General features: G+C 34.7%; 1 protein-coding gene across 1 annotated transcript; it reads left to right on the top strand.

Moving 5' to 3' along the window:
• Nucleotides 1-1,497: 1,497 nt before the first annotated feature.
• LOC114420421 (glycine-rich cell wall structural protein-like) lies at nucleotides 1,498-11,008 on the top strand. Its single transcript, XM_028386321.1, has 3 exons — nucleotides 1,498-1,602; nucleotides 5,206-5,350; nucleotides 10,764-11,008. The coding sequence occupies exons 1-3, from the start codon at nucleotides 1,498-1,500 to the stop codon at nucleotides 11,006-11,008; spliced, it is 495 nt and encodes a 164-aa protein (XP_028242122.1).
• The last annotated feature ends 1,671 nt before the right edge of the window (nucleotides 11,009-12,679 follow it).

Raw genomic sequence — 12,679 nt, 5'->3', positions numbered from 1 at the left:
TCCATGTTTGTTGCATTTGCAGCCTGAATTATAATACCACGACATCGACGTGTAAAAAATAATTCAAATCATTAAATCACCCACAAATTCCAAAAACATTTAACTTTCCTTCACCAGTTTCTAGCACCGCTCACCATGGTAGATCGCTGTGCAGATCTTTTCTGGCCAATTTCCAGTATGTCCAGCCTCTGTTCTTGTCACTTTACAGGGATCCATCTCATCTCCAACCAATTTTGATACAACTGATATTGATGATAGCACAACAGACACAGGGGTGCAACTAGCAGATGCAAAACAAACAGAAACAAAGGTGCAGATAGCAAGCAGAATTAAGAGGACGATTGCAAGACCTGCTGGATTATGTTTGAGGAATCCTGATCTTGAAGGAATGATGCGGCGGGATTTGATGCTGAGGAATAAGGAGACAAGAATAACTAATTTTGATATTTTATAGCACAAAAGGACAAATTCTGTTTTGTAGAATTTCACTATATAAACACTACTATGTAATAATAACATGAATAGGAATGAAATTAGCAATTACCTCTCCTTCTCTTCTCTTTTCTTCCCTCTAGAGGCACTGGTTCCTCGAAAACCAGATTATATTGGCACTCTGCATCTAATAATTTGGTGCTTTCATTGAGAGCCCATGGCTGCCATACCAGCTTTAACTACCGCAACCCACACCACCTGCCAAACAGAGCTCCCATGGCTGCCTTCCATGGCTGCCATACCAGCTTCAACTACCACAACCCACACCACCCGTCAAACCACCTCTTCTCATTGCTTCCTCTCCACTCTACCCTCCATCAACAACCACATTCCCTTCCATTTCAGCACACACTTCGAATGGCGGATGTCGAACTTTCTACACTCGCGAGGACTGCCTCGAGGTCGCCATGGCCAAACTTGCTGCAGCTCAACTCTGCCTCGAATCCACACTGGATGCCTTTCTTCTAAAATTGCCTCTGAGAACCAGCCACCACCACCCATCTTCTTCCTCCGTGCAGTCACCACCGCCGCCTCCGTCTTCCAGGCTGACTGTGCCTCCATGCCCCATACTGATGCAACACAACTAATCACCCTTGCCGACTCCACTGCCCACGCCGACTCCGTCAACCATGCCGATTCTGCCGCCCATGCCACCTCCGCCGTCCATGTCGACTCCGCCTCCACCCCCCGCACTCATACAGCCGCATCCCACACACACCCTTTCTGGCTCCGCTTCCCATTGCGGTCGTTCCCCTCCTTGCTAACAGCAACCCCCACGTGTCCTTCGACCGCCGCTGGATCACCATTCCCCAAGGAATGATGAAATCCTATTTTTGGAAAAATCAGTTGACCAAATCCCCTTCGAGAATTTGCCAGGGGATTCCTCCTTCAATTTCGAGTATTTTGACATATTATGGGTCTCAAACGGACATTTCTACCAAAAATTACAATTGTTTCAAGCTTATAATTTCCGTACTGCCCGAAAGTATTTCGCCAACAAGAACGATGAAATACAGTCCACGTGTCTTGTTTTTGTCCTGTTTCGCCACTAGGAGTAGCGAAATCCCTGCCACGTGTCCTGTTTCGCCAACAACAATGGCGAAATCCACTGTCCGCTGTCACGTGTCCTGTTTTGCCAACAGCAATGACGAAATGCTTACCAAAACAGACCCCCTCCATAATATGTTTCAAAATAAACCCCTTTTGGGAATAAGTTTCTAAAAAAAAACCCCTGAGGTTAATTTGCTTGCTTTGTCTAAGTCTAACCTACCAACCCAATAAGTTCAATTGGCCCAGCTGGGATCGAGTATGTCTCCCAAGGTGGCCTGGGTGTTAAAAACTAGGAGCTTTTCAATCTAAGCCTTTTGTCCAAAATGTCGTTGGAGAATCCTTGTGGATTATTATGCAATTTGGTCCAGTTTTATTTCATTTAGATAATGTGTAAAACTGCAAATATAAATCTAGCTACTTGATTTTTATTAAAAGAAAACGAGGTAGAGGATTCAACAGATATGTGAGGGACCAAGCCTAGGAAGACAAAAGCAATATGCACAGTTTCTCTTAAAGTTACTTACAACTCCGCACAATGGAGTTGGTGGCATTAGACTTGGCATTACAGTTTTGCCACTAATAAGAATTTGATTTCTACTTTTTTTCAAGAGATTCCCCCACGTCAAAAAAAGAAAGGGTAAGCTGAATTTGTCTTGGTGAAAAACCAAAATTTTTTGTTACTTGTTACTTACTAGCTAATAATAACTTTTGGGACTGCAAAAACAAACAGCGCTTTATTGAAACATGTTGCAAACCCAACCTCGGAAGGTGCGTTAGGGGTTGCCCATTTGGCTTCAAATCTTGCAATTTCAGTTGGATTAAATTTTGAGGGATTTAAACATTTGTCTAGGACCCCATTCAATTCAAGCTTCAATTGGCATGTACTTATATATATGGTTACAAGTTACTTATATTAATAAGATCTTCACGTTAGATAATTGTTGCAATGCCATATTGTTTTCTTCTTTCATTTGTTAGGATTTTGTATTAATTTTTCATGAATGTGATCATGTTAAGCAAGCTATATATATAGATAGATAGATTTTGAATGTGGTCAAGCAATTTGTTACATTGCATGTTGATAAGTGTTATGCATGCGTTATTTGTATATTGAAATCACATAGTAATTATCTCATTTTATTTTCTTTTATTGCTAATTTTGTGTTGAAACAATAGGACTTAACTTCTTCTGAGTTTTTATCCAAAAGATACTAAAGTTAATGATTGTAGAGTAATTTTTTGTTGAATTTTGTGCAGAGTTGAGTTGTAGCAAAGACATGGAAGAAAATGAAGGAACAAAAGTGTCACACTTAGTCCAACTTCCTCGCTCAACGAGTCAGAACCACTCAGCCCAAGCAAGCTGCTTAGCGCAAGGAACATTGGAAGACAACTATCACGAGCAAGCGCGTGGCCACTTGATCCAATTGGACATGTGCGCTCAGTGTGAGTGTCGTACTAAACGCACAAGAGGATTCTGATTGACCAATTAGTTGGTGAAACATATAAAAAGGAAAGGCATTCTGTTTCTGAGAAGGCACGGAGAAACCAACAAGAAGCAGAGGAAAGAAATCAACCAATGCAAGGGAAATCCTTTTCCGGAGCTCTGGCCGATCCGTTTCAATCCATTTTTCTTCCTTTTCATCCCACCTTTATTTTTTGTAAGTCTCTCATGATAATGAGAGGCTAAAACCACCCGTTGTTGAGAGCTCTGTAAACCAAACTCTCTATGATGTGATGATTCTAAACTATCTATTAATATCATGTTGTTTTTATTATTCATCTTCGTGCTTATTTACATACTTATGGTTTGATCATCCATCTTTATATATTGTTTTAGGATATAAATATTGGGAAATTTTGTATGCTAAGAACTTGGAAAAAAATATCTAAAGTGAGTAATATCTAGGGATAGAATGGTTTTCTTTAGCCTAGTCATGCATCTTTGCTCTTAATGCAAATCATTTAGTAATTAATCACCAATGGATTAAGAGCGATATTAAGTGGTTTAGGTTCTTTCACTTGAGGGATCTTGGTTAGAATAGACTAGTAGATGCGGGTAATAATCATATTAATATTAAGGAGAGAAAAATTCATTAAGATTACATCAAAAGGAGTTCTGACAAGCAGAGCTCCCAACATGTTCCTTAAATCAGCACAACACCATCTCACAACTCCGAGTGTTTGTTTTCTCAACCTTCATGTTCCTTGTTTTGTAGTTATCTTTTTTTTAGTTTATGCTTGTAGTTAATCAATGAACAAGATTCGATTTGAGTCCCTAATTGCTTAATCATTACATTGAAACATGGCTGAAGGTATCACAAAGAGAGGTCTACCTAGGACATTACATTGAAACGTTTTTTAGCTAATGCATTTAAAGAATATTTGCATTATCAGTAGCTAATTGTTCTCGAATTCAGGGTTCATTGACAACTTGTGAGTTATGAATCATACAATCGGACGACTATAAGACCTTTTAAGGGTGATGAGTATTGTGATGGGAACCATTGTGGGGACCCGACGAGTTTAATCACAAGTGCGACGAGATAAAATTATTTTGAGAACAATTGAGGAGTTGTGTGTTTTGTACAGTTCAAAGATAGAGTTTGTGTGCTAAAATATTTTATAGGTTGGACCTGAATTAGGAGGGAGAGACCCTAACAGACTTTTCGAAGTGTAGGCCTTGGGGGTAAATACACCTGGTTTGAGTGCTCCTTTAAGTCTGTGCTGATCCCACATGGTTGGAGCATGCTCGCAAAACAGCGTGACCCTGACTGGTCTTCCTATGATTTTACCTAGTAAGAGTGACCTGACTTACTAGTGTGTGGTTTGTCTTATCATGTACTCCTAGATGCCCAACGAGGTTTTTCACTGACATGGTACCATATTACATATAGGATTGAGTCTTAGTGTATCTGTTGCATAACGCTTGTGTATTGATCGATATTGATTGATTTAGTGATATTGTGTTTTGATCCTTGAGTACATGAATGATGTGAAAATGAATGAGACGTGTTGTGTTGTGATGTGATGTTACACGACAAAGTGGTGGAATAACGTGAGCTATGTTTAAGTAAGTTATATTTCGTTTATATTATATTTATATTTACATGTTGTCTTGTTTCTCTCTATTAGTTATGAATGTAATAACTCACTCCCTCATGTTATTTTGTGTTTGGATCCTGTGATGATCTCGAACTTTGTATTCATGAGAGTAGATGACTAGGTGAATTGCTTTAAGGAACCTTGTGTTGTAGGACGTCGAGACATAATACTCTGATAGGATGTGACATTGGGACATGAGTTTTGTTTAATTACATGATGTTTTGAGCGAAAAATGTTTCTAACAAGTTTTATTTGGTAATAGTGAATGTGAGCCTTTTACCCTTTTGAAATGCTTTTATTTAAATATGTTTTAAAATTTTTTAATTAATTTTGATTTCTTATTCCTTTTATTATTAGTACATATATGTGTAGGGTAGAGGGTGACACTGGTAATTGTTATTCAAGAGCACAAAATGCATCAAAAAGTAGATGAAAAGTAGCAATATGTCTCCAATTTTATGGTTTCTTGTGTGAGATTTGTAAATAACTGATTTCTTGTGAGTTTTACACAGTGGAGGCTTCATCTTGATGATTAATAGTGTTTTCATTTGAATTATTCAGGTTTCAAGCAAGGAAGATTTGGAAGTGCATGCTGAAGATCTCACTCAGCGTGCAAGATTCGCTAAGAGAGGCGACCCGCTCAGCGCGGAAAAGAACTCGCCAAGCGCGAAGAAGAACCCTAGAGAATACAAAGTCAGAGAGCTGCGTGCTTAGCGCATCCACGTTCGCTCAGTGCCCAGTCACTAACTCTTGCTCAACGAGACATTGCTCACTGAACGCACATTCGTAAACTAAGAAGCCCAAAAGTCTTTAAAGCTAAAGGAGAGGGGGAAATGAAATGGCACATGCAGCGTGAGGAACGAAAAACAGAGCACCAAGGCTGAAGGAAGACAAGCAAGCTGCTTTCTCCCTATTTTTGCTTCACCATTCCATTTCTACCTTGTTTTTGCTATTGTATTTGAGCTCTCCATGCTAATGGAGGGTTAAACACTCCATTGTTGGGGAGTTTTCCACTAAGCCATTTCTACCTTGTTTTTGCTATTGTATTTGAGCTCTCCATGCTAATGGAGGGTTAAACACTCCATTGTTGGGGAGTTTTCCACTGAGCACTCTTGATGTAAAAACTCTAACTATCTATTTAGTATTATTGCTAGTGTTTTTTGCTTCTATATGTGGTTATTTTCATATATGTGGTTTGATAATCCATTTATATGTTTTGTTAGGATTTAAGTATTGGAAAATGTTATAAGTCCTTAGAACTTGATAGAGCAGCTAAAATTCTTCATTTCAAGGCTACGATGTGAAGTAATTTAGTACAGTTTGCATCTAATTCGTAATGCGGTCTGCTTAGACTGAATTCGTTGAGGAATCAAGAATGAAACTAGGAGGGTTAGACTCTTTCATGTGAGGAATCACAATTAAAGTAAATTTATAGGTGCAAGAAATATTAGGATAATATTAAATAGAGAAAAACTTTTATAATCACGTTAAAGGAGAGTTCAGTAGAATGCTCCTCGACAGATTCAACTTGGTATTTGTTTCGTTCACTACACTCAGCGTTTATTTCTAGTATTCATTCTTAAGTTAGAAAAATTGTTATAGTTTACTTTATGACATGAATGAATTGCTGAATTTCACTTTACTCCAATTATAAATTGTTTACAAACTGAATATGTGTCATTGAAGTATAAGAAATTCTTTGTGGATACGATACTCGATCTTACCGTTTTAATTACTACTTGAACGAATTGGTGCACTTGCCAATGAGTTGAACAATCACATAAACATTATAATCACTTAATAATTTATTGATAATTATTTGAGCATAAATATATATATTTGTTTATTACAATTTGTCTGGGTTTGGTTTTTTGAAATTGTAGGTTGGGTTGGGTTCGATTTTTTGAAATTGTAGGTTGGATTTATTGTAAAACAAGATAAAAAATAAATAAACAACATTAATTTCTAAAAATCATCATGAAAAATGAACTTTCTAATATGATTTTTAGAAAAATCGTATTTAAAATCTCATATTTTAAATATTTTTTAACAAAAAAATAACACATTCTAAGATAATTTCTAAAACAATCTATGTAGATATAGAAATCGATATTTTAAGATTGTTTAAAAACTGTAATAAAAAATATTCACTTTGCACAACGAAGAATTTAAAAACGATTAAAAATAATCATAAAAAGTGTTAAAAAATCGACTTAGTACATATCAATGTTTACTATTTTATGAAGGAAATATATAAATAATAAAATATTCATTTAGTTGTTTGAAATTTTTTAATTTAAAAAACAATAAAATTAAGATAAATCCAAAGCAAATTAGTACTTCACGCCTGAATTCAACAAAGCTTACGATGGTTTATTACTCGCACAACTTGCATGAATATATATATAATGTGAAAATGTTATAACTTATAAACTTCATTTCTTCAACTCTTCTCTTTTCTCTCTCGTCATTCTCACTTTCAGTTCCAGAAATTACGACAATAATTATATATTATATTTAAAATAGAAAACAAATTATACAATAACCGTGTAAATTTATCCAATGCATAAGGATTAGTCTCTTTAAAATAAATAATTTATTGAATGATGAAGCAAAAGTGGTCCTGTGACACCCTCTATCTCATACATATATGTACTAATAAAAGGAAAAGAAATCATAATTAATTAAAAGTTTTTAAAAACACATTTAAAAAAAATCCTTTCAACAGGATAAAAGACTCACATTCACTTTCTTTTACATCATATTCAAATTTGTCCAAATAAATAATAAAGTCATCTCGGCTCAAACAAGACTGTCTAAGACTTCATACAATTAATATAAAAATCTATACCCCAATGTCACATCCTATCAGAACATTGTGTCCCTATGTCCTTCAACACAAAGTTCCTTAAAGTAATTCACCTAGTCATCTGTTCCCCCGAACACAAAGTTCAATATCATCACAAGATCTAAACACAACACACAGAGAGTGAGTTATCGCATTCCTAACTAATGGAGAGAAACAAGATAACATGTAGGTATAAATATCTTATAAACAAAATAAAACTTACTTGAACATAGTTCACGTCATCTCACCATTTTGTCGCCCAACATCACATCACAACACAACACGTCTCATTCATTTTCACAACATTCACGTACTCAAGGATCAAAACACAATATCACCAAGTCAATCAATATCGATCAATACACAAGCATTATGCAACATATACACTAAGACTCAATACTATATACAATATGGTACCATGTCAATGAAAAACCTCGTTGGGTGCCTAGGAGTACATGACAAGACAAACCACACACTAGTAAGTCAGGTCACTCTCATTAGGTCAAATCATAGGGAGACCAGTTAGGGTCACGCTGTTTTGCGAGAATGCTCTAGCCATGTGGGATTGACATAGGCTTAAAGGAACACTCAAACTGGGTGTATTTACCCCCAAAGCCTACACTCCAAAGAGTCCGTTAGGGCCTCTCCCTCCTGATTCAAGTTCAACCCAGAAAACATTTTAGCACACAGACTCTATCTATGAACTGTACAAAACACACGACTCCTCAATTGTTCTCAAAATAGTTTTATCTTGTTGCGCTTGTGATTAAACTCGTCGGGTCCCCATAGTGGTTCCCATCACAATACTCATCGCGTATTAACTCATAGCCCTTAAAGGATCTTAGCATTAACTCGTTGCCCTTAAAAGGGTTTTAGCATTACTCGTCGCCCTTAAAGGGTCTTGGCATTAACTCGTAGCCCTTAAAGGGTCTTATAGTCGTGCGATTGTACAATTCAATGCACACAACATCTAAATCACATACATACTCAATTTATCACATACACTCGATCTCAATCACAATGGTATAATCTCAATTTAACACGTTATCACACCTCATGAATCATATACACTTTACTTATGAACTATGCAATACACACAACTACTCAATTGTTTTCAAAATCATTTTAACTCGTCAGGTTCCCATAGTGGATCCCATCACAATACTCGTCGCCCTTAAAAGGGTCTTACAATTGTGTGATTGCACAGTTCATAACTCATAACTCAATACACATGTATTTTACCTTTAATCATAGGTTCAATTTATCACCTACTCATGATTTGAATCACAATTTCATAATTTCGATATAACAATTCATACAAAAGCTTTATCACAACATGGGGAGTAAAACCCCTCAAATAATTTCACACAATTATATCAAAATCATAGGTCAAAACATAAAAACATCAAGAACACTCAAATTTATCAATCAATTCTCATAAGAACATCAATTGGTATGTAAAACATAACAATATTGCATTTATAATCTTAAAGGAAAAATTATAATTCAATAAACATCTCAAAATAAACCCCAATTTAATCCTCTAAGGATCCCTACACATGTTCATTCTAACCCCAATCGTGATAAACTCATCCCTTACCTCTAAGCGGGCTCATGTGTGTATTGTGACAGCAATAGCGACATATCTAATGGTTTCCTGAGATTCCTCAAGCTTTTTCTCTGATTGCTCTGATAGGGTTCCCAAACGTTAGAGAAAAGGAGAAGAGATTGAAGCCTCCATTCCACTGTGCGATGAGTATTTCTCCTTCCATAGACATTATTTTGCAAATTACAACGGCGAAGATGTGCAGAAATTAATCCCAAACCACATATAAAATTTTTACGACAATCCAACGGTTAACGAATCTGTGATTATAGTTTTACCGAGACAGTTTTGGGTTTCTGCGGGAAAAGAAAAGACTACAATGCGAAGTGTATTTCTCTCAGCTCTGACATGATTTCGAAATTTCCAACGGTGAGAATGCTCGAAAATGAATTGCAAACCTGTTTCTCAAATTTCACAATGATCCAACGGTAAATGAGTCTGAGATCGTCATTTTTCTGAAACAAGTTTGGTGGTATGCGGAAAAAAGAAAGAGTTTTAGAAGGAAAGAGGAAAATGAAATTGAGAGAGAAATGAGGTATCGTCAGTGTGAAAACTGACCTAATGCTATTTATAGTTAGGGTACTCACAATTTATTATTTATTCTATATTTTTTATTTTTTATTTTATAGAAATAAACTCTATTTTATTTTGTATCAAATGAATACCTTTTTTATTTTCTCTTAAACCATTATTTTAATAAAATTATTTTTTCTTATTTATTTAATTACAAAAACTTTATTATTTTTTCTAAAATTTTATTTATTTATAAATAATAATTTTTTAGAATTAGTTTACGAAATGAGATATTCCAAGTGGCCGGAGAGTTACAAGTCTCCAACAATCACGGTTTCCGTAATTTGGCACCAATAATAAACGAACTCGAGGCCACAATATTCTAAAGGGCAAACGCATGCACCAATATCTCACCCTCCAAAATTTGACACCAACCACAACCAGTATCATCTAACCCAATATATTCACTGCTTATATTTATAAAACAAATTCACTTTTTAATCGTTAAATATTTACTGAAAAGGACAACCAAAATTAATGTGATGATAATAGCAAAATGGAATTTCAATTAATTAAAAATGAATTCTTTTTCGAAAATGGGCTCATATATAGTCATCTTCATCCTCGAAATTAAAAACTTAGATTACGGCTTTGTCGACAAAATTTGAATAATCAAAATATAAACAATGGAAGTTTGAAAGCAAACATCACAATTCATGAAATGCACCATAAGAATTTTCGCCTGCGTACTCACAACTCACAAGTAAGTTCAGTAGAATACGTACATATAGAGACAAGTTCGTGACAAAACTTGACGAAAGACCGAAGCTTGGTCAATATTGATCATCATATTCGTCAAACGGATAATGTATAAACAGCGCGTAACGTGCTACGTTTCTCAAACAATAAACTAACGTAACAGCAAGCAGCTTCTCGTAAAGACAAAGTAAAAATAGAGACAAAGTCAACCCTATATGGTGTAGTCGAATGGGAGATCGAACTATAAAAATGACAGATCGATGCAGGATTTAATAAGCATTTTGACATTTCTATATGCGAGATCGATGGAACCATTCGTAATATTTATCATAGTAGCTGTTTGCATGTTCACCTTATTTGTAACATTAACAATATTGTGCCGGTTATTCGCAGGAAGACAAGCGTTTGGAAGTGGTGGTGGTGGCAGTTTTGGCCACCACAACCACCATGATCATTTTCACGGTGGAATGATGGGTGGGATTATTGGGGGCACCGCCGTTAGTGCGGGCGGTGATGGAATGATGGGTGGGATTATTGGGGACACAGCGGGTGGAGGAGGAGGAGGAGCTTGTGGTGGCCATGTGGGTGGTGGAGGGGGAGGATGTGGTGGTGGTGGAGGAGGAGCAAGTGCATGTTAAACTTGAGAGCATTAGGATATTCCAAGTTTTATGTATAACAAAGTTGGTTCAATGATTCTTATTAATTAGCTGATCATAAAAAATGATTCTTATTAGCTCAGGTGTGGAACCTTATGGGTGTATATGGAAGAATCATTAGTTTCCATCCTTTTCGTTTGTTTATGGTCTCCTGTGTATACCATTCTTTCATATTTTCAAATATATGCAACGATATATTTAAGGGACCTTTGCTCACCCATGAAATAATAATGTTGATTTTTATGAAAATTATTAATTATTAACAAATTGATTAAAGAGATATAAAGTTTTTAATTACTAGCGGGAACCAATATGTCATTGGTTTGATCGAAACTGAATTTGGATTTAAGAACTCGGTTTGAATATTATATATAATTAAAAAAGGAAACTTCAAGTTACTTGGTGTTAGAGATTAATAATCATGAATTTAATTTGGTGGATATTTAATTTACATTAATTTATGGTGACAAAAAGATCGAATTTGGATAAATACCTATTTTATTTTTTCAAAGATGTGAGATACTAACAAATTAATTTCTGAAAGATGACAAGTTCTCTCAAATGTTCAAAAAATGTGATAAATTATTAGTTTTATTGTTATTTCTCGTTTGTCATCTCTATTGTGTGCACCTATGTGACATCCTTTAGTAATGACATGACCGTTGATGGTTATCACATGATTATCACGTATTTAATAGTTGATTTTCTTAATTTAGTATTTAACTTAATCCATTAATATCATTTTAGTTCTAGAACTTTATCACATGTATCTAATATAAAGGGATATGAAATAGAAGTAAGAAAATATGGTGATGATTATGTTAATAATTAACATATATCTCACGAGTCTTAATTTAAAATTCACAAGTACTTTTAAGGATCAAAATTAAGTACATAATTAAGTTTAGGGTCAAAATTGTCAATTAATTATTAAATTTTAGTACTAAAATGACATCAACTTGTTCAATTAAGATATTAAATTAAAAATTCAACTTTTAGACACATAACAATTATGTTAATGATATGTGACAATCATTTGTTGTCACCTCATCACCCAAGGGCTACATAAGTGTACACATTAAATTTTTTGAATATATAGAGATTAAATTTAAATTTTTGTCTTTCAAAAAATAATTTTTCAGTATCTCACTTTTAGAGACAAAAATAAATATTTATTCAAAAAATAATTAAACCTTAAAATCCTTAACACATATTAATTACAAAAAATATTGACAAATATGGCAACCACAATCATGGTGTTCTCTATTACTTTTTTTTTTACATTTTTTATAATTAGTTAAAATTTATTAAAAATATCCATTTTGGTGGGACTTACTTTTTGAAATTTATGGGCTCCTTATGCTTTGGTAAGGACGTTTGCTTATCCTTGTTTGGTAGAAACAGAGAAAGTTTCGATGGTGCCGGAGATAAAATTATGTAAAGAAAGAAAATGAAAACATAAAAAATTTGTAATTATCTAAAGAGAAAGCTGCAATTTAATTAGTATATATCTTTTTTTATATAAAATTCCCATTTTTTTAATCAGGGTATATATATGTAATACACTAATATAAAAACATCAACGATAAATCGTAACTTAAGTGATATTTTGTGTAAATTTTTGTATTATTTATGTATAGAAAAATTTAAAAA

The sequence above is a fragment of the Glycine soja genome, chromosome 7, assembly GCF_004193775.1.
Source record: "Glycine soja cultivar W05 chromosome 7, ASM419377v2, whole genome shotgun sequence".
NCBI lineage: Eukaryota > Viridiplantae > Streptophyta > Magnoliopsida > Fabales > Fabaceae > Glycine > Glycine soja.
The sequence above is the reverse complement of the archived record's forward strand: the minus strand, read 5'-3'. Positions and strand labels throughout refer to the sequence as shown.

Excerpts from the sequence above, each read along its gene's own strand:
- LOC114420421 (XM_028386321.1), top strand. The coding sequence starts at position 1,498 with ATGAAATACAGTCCACGTGTCTTGTTTTTGTCCTGTTTCGCCACTAGG. Across the intron at positions 1,603-5,205 it reads CAACAATGGCGAAATCCACT|GTTTCAAGCAAGGAAGATTT; the intron begins GTCCGCTGTCAC and ends TGAATTATTCAG. Across the intron at positions 5,351-10,763 it reads ATACAAAGTCAGAGAGCTGC|GAAGACAAGCGTTTGGAAGT; the intron begins GTGCTTAGCGCA and ends GGTTATTCGCAG.